The sequence below is a fragment of the Carcharodon carcharias genome, chromosome 19 (assembly GCF_017639515.1).
Source record: "Carcharodon carcharias isolate sCarCar2 chromosome 19, sCarCar2.pri, whole genome shotgun sequence".
Classification (NCBI taxonomy): domain Eukaryota; kingdom Metazoa; phylum Chordata; class Chondrichthyes; order Lamniformes; family Lamnidae; genus Carcharodon; species Carcharodon carcharias.
In genome coordinates this window covers 101,578,743-101,602,684 of record NC_054485.1, presented here as the reverse complement: position 1 = coordinate 101,602,684, position 23,942 = coordinate 101,578,743, and the positions used below count along the sequence as shown (strand labels likewise).

Genomic DNA, 23,942 nt, shown 5'->3' with positions numbered 1-23,942 from the left:
CAAATCTGCTCACCTGTGCTCTATGCAGTGGGTCAGTTAATGATGATCTCGATTGATTGTTCCGCCATGATGTTTGATGTTGGTAAAATCACAGCTCAGTGAACAGTGAAGACTGGACAGACTAGCTCAGTCTGAGACCATTTACCCAGTGAGCCAGGAGGGAGTAAACCGTTTGATGATTGATGATCCCCTTTAACTAGAAGTAGAGGTGGTTGCTGTCGCCCTCACCAGAGGGCGCGACTCACTCCATGTCTTTTTGGCTGCCCTAGGTTGCGGTATTTTTTGGTGGGCTCTCCATTAAGAAGGATGAGGAGTTGTTGAAGAAGAACTGCCCACACATTGTGGTGGGCACCCCTGGCAGGATCCTGGCACTGGCTCGCAACAAGTCTCTGAACCTCAAACACATCAAGCACTTCATCCTGGACGAATGTGACAAGATGCTCGAGCAGCTCGGTGAGTGTTCAGCTTTACAGAGGTACAGTCCCTGCAGGTTTGATGGTAAATGTCTTAACTTCAGCCCTGTGCAAGTAATATTGGGCGTCTCCTAAGCCAAATCAAACACAGAAGGCAGAATTTTGCCGTCGGCGAGCAGGGGATGGGGCTCACTCGTCGACATGTAAAATGACGCGGGATCACATCGGGCAGAACCCCTGACATCATCCCGCCCCATTTAAATTTTCAGGAAGGCGGGGGCACAGTAAAATTAGCTGCTGGCCCGCCGACCTGTCAATGGCCAATTGAGGCCATTGACAGGGTCAATTATACCATCAAAGGACCTGCCCGTCCAACCTTAAGGTTGGCGGGTAGGCCATGAGCCCTGGTGGCAACTAGAAAAAACATGAAACCTCATCCACCGGCGGGCAGGATGAGGTTTCATGTAGGGTTTTAAAAAGTTTAAGAAAGTTATGATGTTAATTATGAACATGTCCCATCTCATGTGACATATTAGGGAATTTTTTTTCTATTTTTCATATTTTTCAAAGTGTAAGCAATTTCCCTGAGGCAGCACTTAGCCTCAGGGAGTTGTGTGCTCTTTCGTGCGCATGTGCAAAAGAGCGCACTCTCGCATTTGGGGAATTCCACACCCCCCGCCCGCCCGCCCAGGGAGCGTGTAGCACTTCCTGCCGGACGTCACGCTGGGCGGGCTTTAATTGGCCCTCCCATGTAAAATGGCGATGAGGCCCGCTTCTCCGGTGGGGATTGGCTCCCCACCTACCGGCGATTGGGTCAGGCCTGACAGGCAGAAAATTCTCCCCAGAGTCTTTCTATCAGACTTAACTTCTATATGCATTTCATTTTGTGCATGACCAAGAGAGAGAAAAAAACTGCTATGGCAAGGTGCATTAAACATTTTCACACTTCTTTAGACTGGCCAGTGTATTAAGACTGATGTTGTCCTATCCTCTTGGGATTAGGATTGGGTGATACAGTGGGTTCGACACTGTCCTATCATTATCAAATTCAGCTCCATGAGCATCCCCTCTCTTTGCTGTTGGTTATTGGTCCCATGTAGAACAGGCTTTGGAGGCAGCTTCAACCCAGGCCACCAGGTGCAAGAGTCCACAGCATGCAACTATCTCGAATGAGATTCAATGCAACCGAGTGGGAGATGGTACATTTTGATAGGAAGAATAAGGAGGTCACACAATCCTTGGAAATTAATTATCTAAATGATGTAAAAGAGCAGAGAGAAGTGGGGGTACAAATACACAAACCACTAAAAGTAGTGACGCAGATTAATAAGCCCATTTTTTAAAAAAGCAAAAGTACTGGGGTTCATATCAAGAGGTATAGAACTGGAAGGCAGAGAAGTTATATTGAACTTATATGTAACCTTGGTTTGAGCACACTTGGAATACTGTGAATGTTTCTGGTCTTCATATTATAAATAGGATATAGAAGCACTGGGAAAAGGTGCAAAAAATGTCTATTAGAATGATACTAAAACTGAGAGGTCATACCTATCAGGAAAGAATGAACAGACTGGGCTTTTTATTTTTTACTTAAAACAATGACTGAGGGGTGAGCTGATAGAAGATCTTAAGATTATGAAAGGGATAGATACACACAAGATGTTTCCACTTGTAGGTGTGACCAAAACTAGGAGGCATGAAATATCATTAAAGCAAAATACTGCAGATGCTGGAAATCTGAAATAAAAAAAAGAGTGCTGGAAAAACTCAGCAGGCCTGGCAGTATCTGTGGAGAGCATTAACGTTTCGAGTTGAATGGCTGTACTTTGAAACTGAAAGTATAAGAAAGTCATAGCCCAACCCCCGACAGGGAATTCAGGAGAAGCTACTTCACCCAGAAAGAGGTGAGAATATGGAACTGCCAGAAGGAGCAGCTGAGGCAAATAGCAGAGATGTATTTAAGAGGCGGTGAGATAAGCACATGAAGGGGGAAAGAAATAGAAAGTTATGGTCATAGGGTAAGCTGAAATGGGGTAAGGGAGCAGTGTGGACCCATTAGGCTGACTGGCCCGCTTCTATGTTGTAAGCACCATATAATGCAGTGTCATAATAATGCCAGTCTCTCCGAGATCACTGAATGACTGACTGTTTTGAGCAATGAAGATTATCGTACTGAAGGTTGCGGATATGAATTACAAAGCGGCTCATTATCTTTTTCTACCTTGCCCTCCCATCCCACCCTTGCTTTCTTTCAGACATGCGTCGAGATGTCCAGGAGATCTTTCGCATGACTCCTCATGAGAAGCAGGTCATGATGTTCAGTGCCACACTAAGCAAGGAGATCCGCCCTGTCTGCCGCAAGTTCATGCAAGATGTAATTATCCTTCTAGCTTCTTTCTGGCCCTAACTGCCTCCACATTAAGCTGGCCGTACATCAGTGCCAGCACGATCTAATTTTTAGCCCCCACCCCATCATGGGTGATGGATGTAAATACAGAAGAAAAATGCAGGCACCCCTTAACACAGATAGTTTGAGTCAGGTTAAGGGCAGTGAATCCTTTATATATTCCCCTTGCGCCAGCTCACCCTAAGTGAAGAACAGAGATATGCGGAAGACATTGCGGGAAGATTATCTCAAATGAACACTTGGGTCACGGGGTGTAGGCAGAAGCAGATTCTCTTCTCACCCACCTCAAGGCAGCTGTGGCAGTTGAATCAAAACTGGTCCAAATACTGGAGAATATAGTGAGAAATGGCAATAAGAACACACGGACAGAGATTATTTCATCCACCAACAACACCACCACCCATCTCCTCTTGTCCTTTGCAAGCAACAAAGTGCAACTTCCCTGTAGCAAGTCTGAAGGAATACCAGCTGTTTTCCAGATCTTGACTTTAGACATTTTAACGCCTACTTAAAAGAACAGGAGAAGGTTGCAGTTTTTGCTCACTAAAATGGGCAAAAGCTTTCTTTCAGAAAGGAAAAAAACAACAAAGATTGTTAGCTGCTAGGACAAGGGGTGAGGGTGGGGAAAGGAGAAGAAATTAGTGTATTAATTCTTTCCCCTATACACACATACGCACACGCGCGCGCACGCACACACACATTCTCAGCAGTTAATAGTTGTTGGGGGCAAACCACAGTCCTTTACCACAGCCAGAAGACCTTTCGGGATGCACCACACCAAGCTTCCCTCCACTCCACCCCAACCCAACCCTATCCCATCCTACCCCCACCCCCAAATCTCTCTCCTCCCAGTGCAGCAGAATACCTCGGCCAGTGGCGGGCAAGAGTGATGTGGATGGCTATGTGCGGACCCCATGCGAAAATCTCCCTGGTGAGGACCGGAGTCCGGAGCCCAGCAGACCCTGGAACTGAGGAGGAAGACGACACAGTCGGCCAGCTGTGGGGGGGAGGCACTCTATCCTTTTTGTGTGGCTGCACATATCGGTCTTTAGAAGGGTGAAGGTTCACAGGTTAAAACCAGCTGCCTTAAAGGGTAGTGCAGGGGGATAGAATGCTTGTTATTTTCTGAATAAGCAGCATTTTCGGGAAAGAATCCAGCATAGGAAAGGTCAAACTAAAGGCTTTGTCAACTTGAGGTGAATGGCAAGATTTAGAAGGGTGCCGCTATGAAGAGACAGCATCCCTGTTGTTGGCCTACTCTTTGGACTCAGAAATCGTAACTGCGCATTAAGGTAATGAAAGCTGGGGGGAGTAACGTGTAGGAATTTATCAGAATTTTAAGGAACAGGAATAAGAGCCATTTAAGCTCAATAAGCATGCCCGTTTACCTGGATGAAACATACGATATATCTCAAACCCTCTAGAAAACCCATTCAATTCTCTCAAGCCTATTTATACTGTCTGCTACCAACCTACCCCTTACCACCATCTTATCCCTCTTGGTGGCAAAACAATGTTGAATTTCCCTTTACACTCCAAAGTCTTAATTTGTCTTCCCTGGTATTTGAGTCCCTTCGCCAGAATGACTTGCTCCCCCTTCGAGTTCTTGAAAACTTCCCCAAGATCTAGGCTGACACTCCAGTGCAGTACTGAGGGACTGCTGCACTGTCAATGGTGCCGTCTTTCAGATGAGGTGTTAAACCAAGGCACCCACTGTCCAGTAAAAGATTCCATGCCATTATTTTGAAGAGGATGGGAGCTACCCCTTTGCCAATGTTTATCCCTCAACCTACATCACTAAAATTACCTGATCATTGCCACATTGCTGTTTGTGAGAGCTTGCTGTGTGCAAATTGAATGCCAGACTTCCTGTATTACAGCAGTGACTATGCTTACAAAGCTGTTAATTGGCTCTAAAGTGCTTTGGCCTTGAAAAAGGCGATGTAGAAATGTAAGACTTACTTTCTTTATCCCAAAGAAAGCAAGCCTGACTTCCTTAACCTTTCCTCATAAACTTCAGATACACAAAATCATATTTGTTCTCCCTCTGTGTCATCGCAAGGCGGCGATTGTGATTTAGTGATTGGAGCTGAGTGCCGTGTCATCCACTTGATGTCCACTGGAAGTCGGGGCACCAGTCCAATCTAAAGGATAGCGCTCCTGACAATGCAGCACTCCCTCAGCCTAATACTAGAGCGACAGCTGTAGTTTTATGCTCAAAACTCCCATCTAAGGCTTGAAGCCATAACCTTCTGAAGCAAAGGCAAGTCTGACGTCTGTTCGCCTACCACGTCATTGTGGGAAAGCGCTTATTAAAATCATATATCCTTCAAAGTTTCAATGGGAATTTTATGTAAATTCCGGGTTGGCTGACCATAAGGAAGCTGTCTCTTTATTAGTCTCAGCTTTGCACGATATTGTGGACAATCATATTGGCAGCCTAAGGACATGAATTTTCAAGCTTGCAAGCCATACAATCTCCTCTTGGCAGGGTGCCCCCTTCCCCAGATGTAGATCTGAGGCAGTAGCCATCCTTTGGCAATCGTGTCGGTGCTGACTCGATGGGCCGAAGGGCCTCTTCTGCACTGAGAGATTCTGTGATTGGCAGACAGTGGTGATTGGTTTCCCTGCAGCATTGACTGGCAGTGGTTGTAAAACACTCCCATGGATACATTATATATTGGGATATAAACAGAAGATGCTAGAATGTGCTTAGGTTAGGCAGCACCTGTGAAGAGAAACGCGAGTTATCGTTTCAGCTCGATGGCTTTTCATAAATTGGTGGGAGGCTTGGCAGCCAACCATAAACCTTGTCACCAGAAAAGAGGGATTTATTATTCTGTCTTACCCAGATTATGCTGCTCTGTTAAGTGGCCACTCTGATACTCGGCATAGTTAGTTGGTGAGCAAATGGGCATAATCTTTCCTATTTTAAGAAGTAATCTGGAAAAAAAAGATTTGTTTTTCCACTTTAGTTCATTTCTAGAAATGAACTAATTTGACAAGTTGTTTTTCAACTCTAATCGCATGATATTAAATCCTCCCATTCTCATAGCATAAATTCACCCAAGTAAGTTTAAATATTTATATACATATATTTTTGCAATTATCTCTTTTCCCCCCCCCCACCCCCTGCTGCCCTGAAAGCACTGACTCCTTGCTATGCAATGGCTAAGGAGGTGCCAACCCCCTTCATTTTTGTTAGGCAAAGGTATGAACAGACGTGGAACCAAGTGCAAATTCTAGTTGAATAGTGGAACAGGCTTGAGGGTCTGAATGGCTGCCTGCTATGTTAAAATGCCAATTTTAAGTTGTCTGGAGCAAACCTCTGACTATTCTGTGAGGAGGCTGCAGCATAAATTCTGTCATTAACAAACAGGTAGGAGTTGGGAAATGTTTGGTGGGAGTGGGGAAGGAGCAGTGTAAGCAGAGAAAACTGGCCCACCTAGAAAGGTTGAGGGAGAAACAATTTCCATTTTGTTCTGGGTGAGGCCCCATTCCCAGCCCTGATGATGTGCCAACATGGGATTGTATGGTGTTCAGATGCATTCAGGTGTTTCAAATATGGAGAAAGAGGAGATGCAAGGGTAGAACTGCTACTGTTTTAGACAGTGGACGTTTGTATGTCCTTTTAACCATTTTATTGCGGTATGAAAGAATTTCGTCTTCGACTGGAATTGATTTGTAGTTAAGAAGGGTTCGTTTAACAATTTGAGCTGGTTTCTAAGGCAACCCTGCAAAGCCCCAGTTCATAGTTCAGCCCAAAGGATTCCAAAGCAAACTTAAACCAAAATGGTTTTACAGATCTGTTGTGGCTGTCTCCTTTCCACTAAACAAGACATTCAGTTTACTTTTGCCTGGGAAGTTGGGTGAGTGCTGGGGTGGGAAGTGGGATGAGACTGTATACTTTTGTTTACCCCTACTGAGTTATTCTATGTTGATACTGATTGGAACTGCTAGCATATAGACCCTGAAGCGTCTTTTAACCCAGTCTGCTAGTGCTTTTCATCATAATGATCTTTCTACTTATTGGGATGTGGGCCTGTTAGTTCTGGGGGCTGCAAAGGTTTCCATTTCAAACATCAAGCACTCTCCCAAATATGGTAAAGCGCTACCCTGCTAATTTTCTTCAGGCCTGAAAAATGCCCCTTGCTATAAGAAGCAGAAGTGTGGTGTTAAGAATTTGGCACCTGTTGTCAAATGCAGACTTTTGGTACACAGTTTCTATTTTAGTGATGTCTGGGCAGCCCACTCAAAATAAACCTGACTGCCCTCTCCGAAACTCTGCAACTATTTTCTTTGCAACGTTTCTGTGTCTGGGACTCTCATCAATGTCTTTGTTACCTCTATACCAATTCTCTCACTTGGCAGCCTCCCATCTTCCATCCTCCATAATCTTGAACTCATCCAAGACACCGCTTCCAACTCACTCCAATCCCTGTTCCCTAACCATCCCTGCTTTCTGACCGACAGTGGCTCCTGGTTCTGTAGCACCTTGATTTTTGTCATCCTTGTTTTCAAATCCGCTCCCCCCCCACCCCCGCCAGAGTCTCACCCTTCCCTATCTCTATAATCTCCTCCAGTCCTGTGACTGTCGGAAATATCTGCACTCCTTGAATTTTGGCCTCTTGTGCATCCCTGATTTTAATTGCCCCACCTTTGGTGGCTGTGCCTTCAGTGCCAAGGCCCTAAGCTCTGGAATCTCCTCACTATCTCTCGCTGCTGCCTCTTTAAGACTCCTTAAACCTATTTCTTTGACCAAGCTTTTATTATCTGACTCTGATAAATTTTATTTGAAAACACTCCTGTGAAGTGCCTTTGGAGGTTTTACTCTGTCAAAGAGGCTATATATCTACCTGGAGACTTTCAGGAGATTTTTTTAAGTAAGTGTTGTGAACCTGTAAAATTTTCCACCTCTTATTTATATTTGCCATTACCATATGAAATATGAAATACAGCTTAAAAACCCCAGCCCTCTAAGATTATTGTAAACATTGTCCTTTTTTCTTTAAAGTTGTATGACCTGTCCCACCTATTTTGCTTCAATAATAATTTTATCTTTTTGTTAAAATAAATTAAATGCTAAATGTTTCATTTGAAACTGAATCTTTAAATTGCAGCAGCTATGATAAGCAAATTCAGGAAAAAAAGTGTTGGAAGTATGTAACAGGCCTGCTAGCATTTGAAAATGGAAATGAGAGGTTTCTTCATTTTTGTTACTCTGAAACCAGAAGAATAGTTGCGGAGTTTTGGAGAGGGCAGTCAGGTTTATTTTGAGTGGGCTGCCCAGACATCGCCTCCTTAATTGGCCTGAATTAAATGAGTTAGGGGCTATGGGGCAGAGCGAGTACACCAAGTAGAGTCCTGGCATACCGACTTCTTTCATAAGAGTTGCTGGGCAGATTTTCCTACTCCTGAGCTGTTGGATCACCCTGACATAGCAAGTGCAGGGATATTAGACGGAAAGAAATGTACGTATACGTACAACTGTCAGTAAACCCAGCTGACTTTCTCTCCACTTAAGGGAAACCGATTGCATTCTGTCTGGGAAATGTGAGATGCCCTCGTATTCAATGCATTCGGGTAATCCTACAACTCATGAGAGGGAATCTCCGGCCCACTGAATTTAATGCCTTTTGAAAAAATCTTTAGCTGCTGTGTATTTGCATTAACTGGGTTTGTTTTTCTTTTCAGCAGCCACAATAGACTATTTGGCTTTCCTCAGTAAAAAAAATTGCTTTCTTACATTAATTACATCCCTTGTAGGGGTGAAATCCCTCCTGTCAATTGTTTTTCAAATTGCATTTCCTGCAGGAGGCATTCCACCTTGTCTATGAGTGCTGAATCCTTTGGACTGCCCTATAAATCTGAGAGTCTTGTATTAATGTTTATGGAAATGAGGGTGGGGAGAAGGTTTGCTGGGTTGGAAAAAGTATTACAATTTACATTGAATTATATTGATTGTACTGCAATGAAACAGGCCATTTGGCTCAACTGGCCTATGCTGGCATTGATGCTCTGCACGTGCCTCAAACCACACTAATTTATATCGGTATAGCCTCAGCCCTTTCTCCCTCATGTTCAAATCTAGCATCCCTTTAAATGTGTTTATTTGACCTCGATCATTGAGTAATGGTGAGGCACCATTGTTAGCTGTTACGTGCCGCAGCACTTAAAGGGCTGTGTCATGTTGCAGGGAGAGTTGCATTGGTGTTGCCCCCCCCAGCTTACCATTGCAGCGGCGCACACATGAGGCCAGCGATGCAACCTTGCATACTCATAAAGCTGCTGCTGCATTTTCTGCTTATGTTTAAAATTTAAGGTAGGCTGCTTTAGAGAATGCCACAGGGTGGTCTCTGAATGTCAGTTTGAATGGTAAATTCTGACACTCGAGCGTAAAATCCCTGCCTCTTGGTCATCCCTCATTATTTCCTTCAGCCAGAGCACCCTAAACCCCTCCATAAATCCTGCTGCCTTCTGCTTTCTCAAACCACTCAACTCTTTGTGCCTTTGGGAGCCCCTTCCTCCCTAGTTTCAGCTCACCATTTTCTCTCCTCCTTGTCTACCAGTGTTCTCCACACCCTGATGTTCCTTGGACATGGAGAAACCTGGCACATGCTGGAGAAATGAACAGAAAGATAATATAAGGATAGATGAAAGGTGTAAGGAGGCTCGTGCAGACCATAAACATCAGTATAGACCCAGTTGGGCTGAATGGCCTGTGTTTGTGCTGTAAATTCTATGTAAAGCTGTTGAACCTGCCAGTGACACAGCCCTTTAAAAGAGTTTATTTTGTAGATTACTATTTCCGAACTGAAAATGTTTTGTTTAGTTTCTGGGTTGAGTCTCTGTTTAAATCGTGAGGCTGAATCTATTGTTTTCTGAGCTCCTTAATCTCCTTAACTGTTTGGGCAGTTTTCAGACATTGGACCAGACCTCAGTCTCAAACTGGCTATTGGTGCCACCCGTGTCTAGATGGGGGTGTCCCTGGGTATTTCATAGAATGGTGCAGCACAAGAGGAGGCCATTCAGCCCATGGTGCCTGTGCCAGCTCTTTGTAAAAGTTATCTCATTAGTCTCACTCACCTGCTCTTTCCCCACAGAGCTGCAAATCTTTTAATTTTTAAACATATATCCAGTTTTCGTTTGAAAAGCTGTTGAATCTGCTTCCACCACAGCCTTCAGGCAGTGAATTGTAGATCATGACCACTCACTGCGTAGAAATTTACTCTTCATCTTGCCTCTCGTTCTTTTGCCAATGACCATAAATTAATGTCTTCAAGTTACCGGCCCTCCTGCCAGTGGAAACAGTTTCTCCTTATTTACTGCCATCAAAACTCCTTGTGGAAAAATTGCCAGTGCAGAAGGAGGCTATTCAGCCCATTGTTTCTCTGCCTGCCAGTAAAGAGCTTTCCAGCCTATCCCAGATTAATACCTCATGATTTTGAATATCTCTATAAACTTCCCCTTAACCTTCTCTGCTCTAAAGAAAGCAACCCAGCTGCTCCGATCTCTCTACATAACTCAAGTCCCTCATCCCTGGTACCATTCTAATAAGTCTCTTGTGAACCCTCTCTAAGGCCTTGACTTCCTTCCTGAAGTGTTGTGTTCAGAATTGAACACAGTGCTCTAGCTGAGGTTAAACAGGATTTCATAAAGTTTTAGTATAACTTCCTTGCTTGCTTTTGTACTCAGTGCCCCTATTAATAAAGCCAAGGATCCTGTATGATTTTTATTTATTTTTAAGGCATTTTCAAATTTAGTATACACTCCCCCTAAAGTGTGGTGCTGAGAATTGCAAACTTCATTCCAGATAGGGCTTAACCAGCAATTTTATTAAGGCTTCGTATAATTCCCTTGCTTCTGTTTTGTCAAATCACCGCCAATAATTAAAAGCTGAAGTATTTGTGGCCTTTCCAAACCCTGTATATTTTCTCCACCCCTCTTTGACGCTGTATTGGGTGGGGGTAGGGGCTCAGTGGTGGTGATGTACTGCCTGATGCCCAAACCACTGTGACCGGCCTGTCATTGACGCGCATGCTGTCATTCACTGCCAATCATGGGAAGACTGTTCAGTTGAGTTTTGCTTCCCCGTCCTCTCTTCCGATGCTGAAGGCTCTGACTCCTGGTGCGGTATTGTACCACAGAAGCTGATATCTCGCTCAATCAACTGTCCTTGATGCGCAACATACATTTAAGCTAGGATGGGTTACTTGGCCTCACAACTAAAAGGGTCATGTCTTTACTTGACCTCTGTATACATGGAGGTGGGTGGTGGTCAGCGGATCGGGGCAGAATTCAAAATCCGTTCTTTTTCCCCTTTTGCCTGCTGTAAAAACAGGAATTTTTTTTAAAAGATGAGACTAGTAAATATTGATAGGCAAGAGATGCTTTGGTGTCTGTGTACGTGAATGGTGGAATGTTAACATGCAGATACAGCAAGCAATTAGGAAGGCAAATGGTGTATTAGCCTTTAATGTCAGAGGATTGTAGTACAAGAGTAAGGAAGTCCTGATGCAATTACACGGGGCTTTGGTGAGCTGGAGAATTGTGTGTGGCTTTGGTCTCCTAAGGACGGATTTACTCTTTTTTTAAAGTGAATGCAACAAAGGGTCTCCAGACTGATTCCTGAAATGAGAGGATTGTCCTATGACGAGAAACTGAGTAGAATGGGCCTATACCCTTCAGAGTTTAGAAGAATGGGAGGTGACCTCATTGAAATGTAGTAAATTCTTATGGGAATTGATAGGATGGATGCTGAAAGGCTGTTTCCTCAGGCTGGAGAGTCTAGAATTAGCAGCCACAGTCTCGGGTTAAGGGATCAACCATTTTGGACTGTGGTGAGGAGAAATTTCTTCACTCGGAGGGTTGTGGATGCTTCATCATTGACTATATTTAAGCCTGAGATCGCTCGATCTTTGGACAGTGAGGGAATCGAGGGCTATGGGTTTTGGGCAGGAAGGTGCAGTTGAGGTGAAAAAAAATGGCGGAGCAGGCTCAAGGAGCCAAACAACCTGCTCCTATGTTCTAACCCTGAGGCACTCAGAGTAAGTTGTAGCAAACAGCTCCCTCCCCCTACCCGACAACTGCCTTTGCTGAAATCTGCACTCACCCGGAACAAATGTCCTGTGGATAAAGTTGATGAAGAGAAGGTTACGTACCCCATTTGAAAGGTTATCCCGACAATGTGGTGACCCAAGCTATTAAAGTTTCTTTCCTTCTACACCCAATTTAGCTGTCTACACAGTGGTCCGTTTCATTGTAAGGCAGCAACTGTGGTCATTAACCTTTCGAGGATTGTGCGCTGTCAGGTCAATGGAGCCCTGCATCTTTCGAGGGAAGTTTTAAAAGTGGAGGCACTGGTTACAGTTTTCTACCCCTCTAATGTCTCTAGTAGCCAACATGATTTTATAGCCCCTGTGTCGGACCTGGGAAGGTGCTACATGTTCATGACTTCAGTTTTGCTGACTGGTCATCACCATGGTCACTGATGACGGAATATGTCAAACTCTGGGATATTTGGAACATAGAAGGCCACTCAGCTCCCTCGAGTCCGTTCCGCCATTGAATTCAACCACGGCTTAGTTCTGTAATCTTTAACACCCTTACCTAATAAAAATCCATCGATCTCCGTTTGAAACCCAGCCCCAACATCTCCTTGAGGAAGAGAGCTCCAGATTTCCAGTACTCTTTACGTGAAGAAATGCATCCCTGAACAGCCTAGCTCCAACTTGAAGGGCCCCTACCACCACACTCCTCCCCCCCCCCCCCCCACTAGATACCAAGAAAGTAGAAACAGGAGAGATTCTTATTCTAACTTCCCCACCAGAGGAAATACTTTCTGTCTACCCTGTCAAATCCTTTGGTCACCTTAAAACCCTTGATTAAAGTATCCCTTAATCTTCTAGACTGGAGGACATAGGAGCTTTGTCTGTGCCTTTGCAGTGAGAAGTATTTTTTGTATAGGAAACCTGGCTGAGGCATGAGAGAGGGTTAAGAGCAGTGGAACCTCTCACTTGACTTCAAAATACAGACATTCATTTTTCAAAGGGTCAATAACCTTCCCATTGGCAATGCTTAGCATGACATTGGTACAAGACTTGCTATCCTTGCTGCTTTTGGGGCAATGGGAGACTATCTCGTGTGGGTGGTTGGGGTTGTCTCAAAGTGGCAAAGCTCAGAGGCTGCCTAGAGGGGGGTGTGGATTTAACAATGGGGTAATTTCCTTCGCAGCCAATGGAGATCTTTGTGGACGACGAAACGAAGCTCACTCTCCACGGACTGCAGCAGTACTACGTGAAGCTGAAAGATAACGAAAAGAACCGCAAGCTCTTTGACCTGCTCGATGTTCTGGAATTCAACCAGGTACTGACGTCTCCCCTTGTCCCTTTCCCTCAGGGAAAATAGGAACAGCAAAATTGCTGGGACAAAATGGGTTTAGCTCCAACATCTAAATGGAGTGAAAAGACGGTGTGCTCCCTTTATGAGATAGCCACTGTGTGCATCCAGCATTCTCTTTATCTTTATTTAAGGATTTTCTAATTGGGGTGAGGATCAGTGAATTGAAAAGCTGATCGACTTAAGAAACGTTTTCCGGGGAGGCGGTGCTCGTTGGAAGGGAATTCCTTCGGGTTCATGGAATGTTGGTTTTACACCTCACACTACTCCCCACCCACCCAACATGGAGGGTGAAGTCAGGGTGGGAAATAAAGTCAGTGTCACATCCGCTTCCTCAGTTTCTTGATGGGAGGGTTAGGAAGACTTGCATTTATATAGTGCCTGTACAATCTTAACATCTCAATGAGGTTCACGGGCAATGAAATATTTTTGATGAGCAGTCACTATTATAACATAGAAAACAGTCAGTTTATATACAGCAAGCTGCCACGAATGCCAATGTAATAACAATCAGTTTTTTTTTTGATGATGTTGGTTGAGGGATAAATATTGGTCAGGCTGCCACAGATAACTCTCCTCTTCTTCGAAATGGTGACATGGGATCTTTTACACCCACCTGATAAGGTGGACAGAGCCTTGGCTGAAAGTCCCATCTGAAAGACAGTACCTCTGACAGTGCAGCATTCCCTCAATAGATTTTTGTGCGCAAGTTTCTAGAATGGGACTTGAAACCACAGCTCTCTGACTCAGGTGAGAATGCTACCAACTGAGCCATGGTGACACTGTGATAGGTTAAAGTTGCACTTTTCTTTTGCTGAACGAGCATTTTTAGAATTGGCATTTATTGAAAATATTGATAAACTATATCAAAGTCTCCCCTGGTGATCTAGTGGGTAACCAAGCTCTTCAATCTGGTACTCAGTCATATAGGCCAGAGAGATATCAAATCGGAAACCTGATTTTAACCAAGGTGTTACAATTAGCATCAGGACAAATTGGCAGGGTTTTCAATACCAGAACTTATCCAGCGACCCATAGGGGAAATGTAAATGTGTGTACATCTAGTGAGGCTTTAGTTTGACTAAGATACCCATACAAGCAAATAAACTGCTGGCATCCTCTACCTAGACTTGCAGATGAAGAATGTTCACTTGCATTAAGGTAGCATAGGGCTGCCAGTGCTTGTGGAACCACAGCTCGGGAGAGGGATGGAGCAAACTGGTGGTGTTTTCACTTAACAAATACAATAATTATCATCTGAAGGAGTGGAAACCTAAAATTATAAGAACAGAGTTGAATCATATAAATCACCTGTATTTCTTAATATCCAATTCTGGCTGTGGAAATTGTTAGCAAGGCCGGCTTTTATTGCCCAAGTATAATTCTCGAAGGTGATGAGGGGCCTTGAACCACTGTAGTCTGTGTGGTGATAGTGTTCCCACATTTAGAGAATGTGCAAACATGCATCAAATTGAAATTCACTGTGCTTGTCCAATTCTGGCCTTTTACACTTCCCTAATTTCCATCACTCTGCAATAGGCGGCCATGCCTTCAGCTGCCTGGAATTCTCACCCTAAACCTCTCTGCCTCTCTACCCTCCTTTAAGACACTATTTAAAATTTAGCTTTTGGTCGTCTGCCCTAATGTTTTTCTTTGGTGTTAAATGTTGTTTGATAATCATTCCTTTGAAGTCCTTGGGACAGTCCATACTGTCTGAAAGGCACCATATAAATGTAAGTTGTTGTTAAGGTGCATTGGGGAGTGCCTGAAATTCTCAGTGACCGTCCATTTGAGCTGTGGAAATCTGTCACCGCACCACCCCACACACACACACACACACACACACACACACACACACACACACACACACACACACACACACACACACACACACACACACACACACACACACACACACCACCACAATTATGCATTGTAAAAGCAAAATACTGTGGATGCTGGAAATCTGAAATAAAAACAGAAAGTGGTGGAAAAACTCATTAGGTATGGGACCATCTGTGGAGAGAGACAAACAGAGTTCACAAGAAGTAGGAGCAAGAATAGACCACATGGCCCAACGAGCCTACTCCACCAGTCATTACAATCATGGTTGATCTTGATCCAAAAAGGAGTCATATTGGACTTGAGACGTTAACTCTGTTTCTCTCTCCACAGATGCTGCCAGACCTGCTGAGCTTTTCCAGCACTTTCTGTTATTATTTCTATTATAGATTGTGTCCAGCCAAACTTAGGCTACATCTGGGCCGAGCACTTTTGAGGTGTGTACCACTTGGATGAACTACTCGGAGCTTACGCTAACGATGGATGCAGTCTGACACAATGAGCTAAGGGCATTGCACGACATTTAAGTATAATAGCTCAAGAATGACTTATTTTCTCTTTAAAGCGGTTGGTACCTTTTATCTTTTATAAAATCGTGAAAGTCTATTCTGCTCTTGATGTCACACTTCACATAACATATCAAATTGTAGCTTAGTTTTAATTTTTTTTAAAAAAAACTGCGAGAGAACTGAAATCTAGTAATTTACTTTCTTTCGTGACCTGGAGAGGTTCTGAGGTAATGAAAGGGGTCAAGCAGCTGCTATTCTAGAGAAACTCTGCACAGTGATTAGCTGCAAATTTATCCCTTTTTGGGACCGCATCCCCACAGAGAGCATTTGGGCCTTAACTTTGATTTGCCACAGCTCTCAGACTTGGCAACTTAAATATACCGAATTCTGTTTCTCTGCAGGTGGTGATCTTCGTAAAGTCGGTGCAGCGGTGCATTGCCTTGGCACAGCTCTTGGTTGAGCAGAACTTCCCCGCCATAGCCATTCACCGAGGCATGCCCCAGGAGGAAAGGTTAGCGCAGCCACATTCAGTGAATTAACAGGTCAGAGGAGGGCGATCTCACCCTCCGTTTGTAAGGGAAGGGAGTGTGGAACATGTAGAAAATCTCAGCGCAGAAGTATTGTAGCCCATGACAGCTCTTTGAAAGAGTTGTCCAATTAGTCCGGCTCCCTTGCTCTTTCCACCCCACCGCTGCTCCCCCCCCCCCGCCCCGCCCAAACCCTGCACAACTTTTCTTTTTCAAGTGTACATCCAATTCCCTTTTGAAAGTTATTCCCGAATCTGCTTCCACCGCCCTTTCAGGCAGCCCATTCCAGATCACAAGTCGCTGATTTTTTTTGTTTCCCTTCCCATCTTCCCCTTAAGGAATCAGTTTCGCTTACTTTTGTCAAATCATAATTTTGAGCACCTCTCTATGAAATGTCCTCTTATCCTTCTCTGCTCTGACTTAAATAACCTAAGTTTCTTATCTCCACAACTGTGGGAAGAGTGAGAGAAAAAACCTCTATGACCTTCAGCCTAAGGCTCTCCCTGAAAATAGCTGCTGGAAGATTGCAGGGAGGGTTTCACCACCCCCCGCCCCCTCCAACCTTTCTGCAGGCCTTGTAAGTGGGCTACCAGACCACAAGCACCATGATGATGAGCATTCGCATATAATGATCCTGCTCATCTCCAGTCTTCTCTCATCCCCCGACAAACTTTACTCACCTCAATGGGATCCCTTTCCCTGGGCTTATCATCTTCTGTTACATTGTCCAAGACACACGCGGGTGGTTTACATGTTAATGACCAGGAGTAGGATATACATACATACACATACACGCTCACGCGCGTATACATGCACACGCGCATATACACACACGCGCGTATGCACGCACGTGGTTTACATATTAATGACCACAAGTAGGAACCCTTGGCTGACTCTTGTTGCTTTGTGCTAACTCAGAAGTACTGAACACGCTTGTAATGTGCCTGCTTCCACCTGAGCTAAGATCAACTAACTTCAGGACCTTGTGCTTGTGTTTATTTCCCTGCCTCAGGATCTTCATGTTGTTTCTCCCTCCCAACGCCCCCACCCTATCCCCCACAGGACTAAATGAAAACAACGCTGTGAATTTGTCATACTTTATGTCCCCAGGTTATCTCGATACCAGCAGTTCAAGGATTTCCAGCGGCGGATTCTGGTTGCCACCAACTTGTTTGGCCGTGGGATGGACATTGAGCGAGTCAACATTGTATTTAACTATGACATGCCAGAGGATTCCGACACCTACTTACACAGGGTATAGTGCCTTTTGATTCATCCCTGAAGCTAAACGTGTTTCCTTTATTTACTATGGTGAAGTTTGTGCTGTGTGGTAAAAATTTGGTGACTTTCCGTTTCAGGTTCTGATGCTCAGAGATTTCTTATCTAATTTTGAGCATCCCCAATTTTTATCACTTCACCATTGGTGGCTGGGCCCTAAGCTCTGGAATTTCCTCCATACACCTTTCTGCTTCTCTCCTATTTTAAGTCACTCCTTAAAACCTACCTCTCTGACCAAGCTTTTGATCAGCTGCTGTAATATCTCCTTCTGTGTCTTGGTGACAAATTTTATTTCGTGATTATCTTGTGAAGCCCCCCGGAATGTTTGCTACCTTTAAAGGTACTATGTAAATGTAAGTTGCTGTTGTTGTGACGTCAGCTGGTTTTCATACAGATGGACACTAGTCTGTCTTTGCTGAGACTCTGTTTCAAATCCACCTCCAGGCTGTTGGAATGAAAGGCTTCCCTCTGCTGGTTGAGTCCTGTATGAATTGAATATCGAACAATATCAACCTAGTGCCAAACTCCGCCTGGTCCAACGCAAGTTAACAATCTCGCTCAGAAAGACCATGAGATGGCTGTGTGTGGTATATCTATTAAAAAAAATATCGGAGCAGAAGGATATGTTCTCCTGAGATTGAGGCTGGAGAATGCAGCTGGGGCAGAATTAAAGGCTCGAGGCTGTGCTGTAGCTTACTTGCAAGTCCTTGACGCTGACACTGGGTGCTTCAAATGGGAAGTGCTTCATTCCTCTGCACTGATGTCCCCCTTACCTGGCGCATAAGATTTTTAAGCAAAGTTTTATTTGAAGATAACTTGCCATTCCGACTGAAATGTAAAACAAAAATTTGTCATGTGAATGCACTACGTGTGTGTTCACCAATGTCACGAACAGTTATCTCCAGACTACGGTGATGGCATCAAGCACAAAGGTGGTAGGTAGCATCCTTAACACTGTTTCTGTAGCTAATCACACTGACAATACAGGTGTTGAATATGATTGGAGTGTAGTCTGACTGAAGGGCAGGATAGCAGAGTATATTGAGACTAGGGGAACAGCAGTTCCAACCTACACCCCATTTGGTCTTAACCTACATTCAGCAAGAAAGGGACTTGGTTGCATTTTGTCCCTGACTGAAATAGCAGAAATTCATTATTTCGACCCTTCTCACGAACCACATTCCCACCCTGCCCAGTTCAGAGTAACTCAACACATTGCTTCTCTGGACATGTGTGGGACCACACTTCTGTAGAGGGTCTAACCCAAGCTTATTTTGTGCCTATGATACACTGTGCTACTTGAGGATAAGAAGACGCGGTGAAGCTGGGTCTCTGGAGTAAAATTGGCTCCAAGGTGACATGCCTGGCAATGGTAGAGTGGAAGAAACTCGTCCATGAGAGACTCAGTACCTGAGCTGGGCGATTCCCTTAAATCCCTACTGTGGATTGAGCAGCTAACCTGGTATGCTGCTTGGACCAGGGATGGTGGATTAGTCATTGGGGATTACTTGCATACTTTGCCCTCTACAAACAAGAGCCTGAACTGGTAAGATGAGGCAGATGGTGGCATAGTGATGTGGCATAGTGATGATGTCACTGACATGCAGAGGCCCAGGCTTTTGGGCACAGGTTCATGGCAGCTGGTGAAATTTAAATTCAATTAATAAAATCTGGAATATAAAGCTAGTCTTGGAAACCATGACAAGTATCATCGATTGTCATAAAAACCCATCTGCTTCATAATGTCCTCTAGGGAAGGAGATCTGCCCGCATCCCGTGAAAGAATTAAAAAAAAGAACGGCCCAAATTGTAAAGGACATGGGAAGCTCTCTGCTGCTGATAAATCCCCACTGGGGTTGGCTTTACCTGTTAAACTCCAGCAGTACCAGCTGCAGCACCTGGCATTGATAAACAGTGGCTCTTACCAGCCAGCACTGAGACTGACTGCAGGAACAGCTCATCGAGCTATGCTGGATGGAATGTGCACTCACTCAATTGGAATGCAAATTCCAGTTAAGTAACTTGGGGAGTTTTGCAAAGGGCTGTTTGCAACGTGTCAGCCATCCAGTTCACCAGAATGTCACCGACGCCAAGGAAACTGCCAACGCAAGGTTAAATCTGATGTCTGCTTATTGTACGTTTGCCAACTTTTCCACTCGCATTAACCATTGGAGGAAAATGTGCCTAGAGTTTAAACAGAGCTTCATTTTGCTCGACTGTGCCCATTCATGAATGAGCTGATTTTAATAAGTTTCAGCTTCTACCTGCAGGTCAATGCAATATGTGGTCAGCAATGAGCTGTGCAGGCATGGTGAGCTGAGGACTGGACCCTGGATGGTGCGAGAGGTCGCAGCTCTCGACTAAGGCACAGCCGTGGACCTAGAGCTTTAAAGTGGGAAGAGGAAGAGAGGAGCCAATGATCCAACTCCTGGACTGCTCTCTGGCACCTTTCTCTGAGCCCCGATATTTTACTGAGACAGCCCTCCAGTCACATGTCCTCGGATGACCCTGACATCCCAGTCTCTCTGTTGCAGGTGGCCAGAGCTGGCCGTTTCGGCACCAAGGGACTGGCTATCACATTTGTGTCAGATGAGAACGATGCCAAGATCCTCAATGACGTGCAGGACAGGTTTGAAGTGAACATCAGCGAACTGCCTGACGAGATCGATATTTCTTCATACAGTAAGTGTCAAGCATCGCCTCTGTTATTGACACATTCTGGTCCTCCCTCTAGGACCAATGGGTTAAAATAATACACGGATTGGGTTTCAATTTACCCCAGTAGAACTTTTCATATCGTTCTGGCCTTGGTATTCGGCAAACACTTTTATAACCTTGTTTCAGTTTAATAGCAGTTGAGTGTCTAGTTACAAAGCATTGCACAGAATGTTCATCATGGAAACAGGCCATTTGGCCCAGCCAGTCCATGGTGAATTTTATGCTCTACAGGAGCCTCCTCTCACCCTACTTCATGTAATTCCCATCAACATAGCCTTCTATTCTTTCTCCCACACATAAATATCCAGCTTTTCTTTAAATGTATTTATCCTATTCATCTCAAGCATTCCATGTGCTAGTGAGTGCTAATCACTCTGAATAAAGATGTTTACTTTAAACCCGTCTCCTCTGGCATAAGAACCGAAAGTGCCAGCAGACTGGAAATACTCAGCAGACATGGCAGCGTCTGTGGAGAGAAACAGAGTTAACGTTTCAAGTTGATGATGTCCCTTCATCAGAACTGAGGAAAGATAAAAGAAACGTAATAAGTTTTGAGCAAGTGAAAGGGAGGAGGAAGGACAAAAGGAAAGGCCTGAGATAAGGGGGAGGGCAGGAGAGATTAAACGACAAGCTTTTGTGGTGATGTGTAGAGAAAAAAGATGTTCTTCACATTGTAGAATTCATTTTCCAGCTTAATGGATTGTAACTCGGGGCCTCTTGAGTTGTTTGTCTAACACCGTAGCTATAACTGTTGCACCTACCTTGTTTGAGGATTTGTTGCTTTCACTGTTCTTTTTAATTTTGAGTTGGAAATGGAATGCAAAACCCAGGCTGACACACTCAGTATCGTACCAAGGCAGCACTGCACTGTCAGAGGTGCCATCTTTTGGGCAAGATGTTCAAGTGGTGCATCATCTGTTTTCTCAGGCGAACATAAAAGATCCCCACAGTACTATTTCGAAGAAGGGTAGGGTAGTTCTTCCAGTGTGCTGAGCCAATATTTATCCCTAAAGCAAAATCACGAAAACAAATTAACTGGCTGTTATCATTGCTGTGTGTGGGAGCTTGCTGCGTGAAAATCACCAGCCATGTTTCTTAGGTTATGACAGTGACCACACCGTCAAAAAAAAACTTAATTAGTTATGAAACGCCTTTAGGATGTGTTGAGGATGTGATATGCGCTGCAGAAATGTAAGTTCTTCCATTGCTTCATGCTTGGAGACACCAGGTCAGCTTGCCCTAGGTTAGGCTGGCCAAAGCACCTCATGGCCTTTTACTGATACTTTGTTCAAGGAGTTAGCTGATCTCAGTCCAGGTAGTGTTTGGGGAAGAGAAGGGATGGGTGGAAATGTCAATGTGCAAAATGGACTTTTTTAACATGAAGGATATCAAACTGTATTTAATTCTCTCTCTCTCTCTCGTGTTCCAGTTGAACAGAGCAGATAGATCAGGAACACCACAAGTCCAGCTTTTATTGCCGTCGATTGTTGACAGCCCCAAGTGTGAACTGCACCATTTTACATTGATGTGCATTCATCAGCATTGACAGTGGAAGTGGCTGTATGTAAATACCATGCGTTTGGCTGCACTTGACAGCGAGTGACACTATTCCGTAATATAGACAATTTTTAGAATTATTTTCCTCTTTCCTTTATCTTTAGTGAACTGTGTTTGCATGGAAATTATGATTGTTACTATAACACTACGTCATCGCACCTGGTACAGTGTATTTGAGTAGAGAATATGTTCCAATAGTAATTAAAAAAAAATCCCCACAAAAATCCTTGCTACCAGGAGCTGAGTATGTTGTCAGTCTTCTGTTTCCTCTCACACTCCTGTGAAGCGTTCGACAAGCTGTTGAGATGTACTGTCCGTGGGACTCTGTGTGTGAACTGAAACGGTGCGGGCCTGCATTATGGAGGGCATCGTAACCCTGCATGGTTCTGCCCCTCAGCCCACATGCACGCACACACTTTCCAGCAGGGGTTAAGAGCAGATCCCCTGGTTTTCATCCTCCCTTTCATGTGGAGCCTTGCCATGGCCAATCGGGATTCCTTGGCTGAGATCAACTGAGGGAGTCACTTTAATCCAAGCTGTCTGGAGGGAAGCTGAAAGGATTGGATGCAGCACTTGAGATACACCCCTGCATGATTTTACTCTTCCTCCTGAAGAAGGAGACCGCAATACAAAAACAGTGGAGACAGGTACGAAACTATATTGTCTGACCTAAGTTGTGCAGTGCTAAAGATTTTGGCTAGTGTGTGTGTACATAAACCTGGGAGTGAGATCCAGGCTGCAATTAATCGAGGGGTTCAGATGGTTTATATATAGAATAATGGATTCCTGGAAGTGAGTTACAGACTGGAATCTGATTGAGGGATTCAGGTAGGACCTTGAAAACAGTTTTTTGTGACATAAAATCTGTCCTTGTGTTAGAAATCAGTGGTAAAGTATTGCCACTCAAAGGCAGTTCTGTCAATGGTACTTTGTGATGTAACTATTTAGAATTGCTGTACGGCACAATGTATTAAGTTAACTTGTTTCTTCACAAGGATAACTTGCATCAAAATGGAATAAAAATGAAATGTGACTTAGTACATCACAACTAATGACAAAATACTGTTGGAAACATTTTTGAATATTACCATTTTACCACTGTCTATTAAACAAGTTTTTATTCATCTTCCTAAGGTGCTGTTTCGTGTTGGGTGATATTTCCACTTTGGTCCCACCAGAGCAAGTGGTCTTTCCTCAGTTTTGAACAGTGCAAGCAATTCCACGGTCGACTGCAGTTTTCAGGAGTGGAGGAGGACACGAGATGGTGACGAAGAAATGGGGAGTCTGACTGAATTTCCTCTTTCTAGTTTAGAGAATCCTGAGGTCCATTGCAGTGTTCCCAGCGCTGCCCTGGATTGAATAAGTTACCTCAGTATAGAGCGTGTGGAGATAATCCTAGAATTTCCTGATCTTTGTGTGGTCCCAATACCCCTATGTTTGACATAGGAACAGGAGTAGGCCATTCAGTCCATTGAGCCTGCCCCGGTATTCAATTTGATCGTGGCTGATCGAATACTTCAATGCCTTTTACCCACACTGTCCCCATAACCCTTTACGTTATTGTTAATCAGAAATCTTATCAATCTCTACCTTAAATATACTTGATAACTGATCTTCCACAGCCCTCTGGGGTAGAGAATTCTCCTTATCTGGGTCCTAAGTGGCTTCCCCTTTATTTTGAAATTGTGTCCCCAGGTTCTAGGCTCCTCATTGAGGGGAAACATCTTACCTGCATCTACCATGTCTACCCCTTTAAGTATTTTGTAGATTTTAACACGATCACCCCTCATTCATCGAAACTCTAGAGAATACAGGCCCAGTTTCCCCGATCTCTCTTCATAAGACAGTCCCGCCATCACCGGAAAAAACCAGGTGAACCTTTGTTGCACTCTTTCTATGGAAATAATATCCTTTGAGTTAAGGGAACCAAAACAGCACCAGGTGTGGTCTAACCAAGTTTCTATACAATTGAAGCAAGATTTCACTACTCTTGTACTCAAATCCTCTGCGATAAAGGCCAACGATAAAGGCTAACATTCCATTAACCTTCCTAATTGTCTGCTGCACCTGCATGTTAGCTTTCAGTGACTTATGGACAAGGACACCCTTTGGTCCCTTTGTACATCTACGTTTTCTAACCTCTTACCATTGAGGAATACTCTGCACATCTGTTCCTTCTACCAAAGTGGATAACCTCACATTTTTCCACATTATATTTCATCTGCCATGTTCTTGCCCTCTCACTAAGTCTGTCCAAATCTTCCTGTAGCCGCTTTACATCTTCCTCACAACA

General features: G+C 44.2%; 1 protein-coding gene across 1 annotated transcript in view; it reads left to right on the top strand.

Annotated features, from left to right (window-relative positions):
* The window catches only part of LOC121291480 (spliceosome RNA helicase DDX39B), a 36,767-nt gene extending 14,894 nt beyond the window's left edge, over positions 1-21,873 (top strand). Inside the window, exons 5-11 of the mRNA XM_041212717.1 lie at positions 270-453; positions 2,669-2,787; positions 13,054-13,185; positions 15,971-16,080; positions 17,207-17,351; positions 19,909-20,056; positions 21,522-21,873. Of these exons, the coding sequence (XP_041068651.1) occupies positions 270-453; positions 2,669-2,787; positions 13,054-13,185; positions 15,971-16,080; positions 17,207-17,351; positions 19,909-20,056; positions 21,522-21,538 (855 nt within the window). The 3' untranslated portion in view covers positions 21,539-21,873. The remainder of the gene's footprint in view (positions 1-269; positions 454-2,668; positions 2,788-13,053; positions 13,186-15,970; positions 16,081-17,206; positions 17,352-19,908; positions 20,057-21,521) is intronic.
* Positions 21,874-23,942: the final 2,069 nt, after the last annotated feature.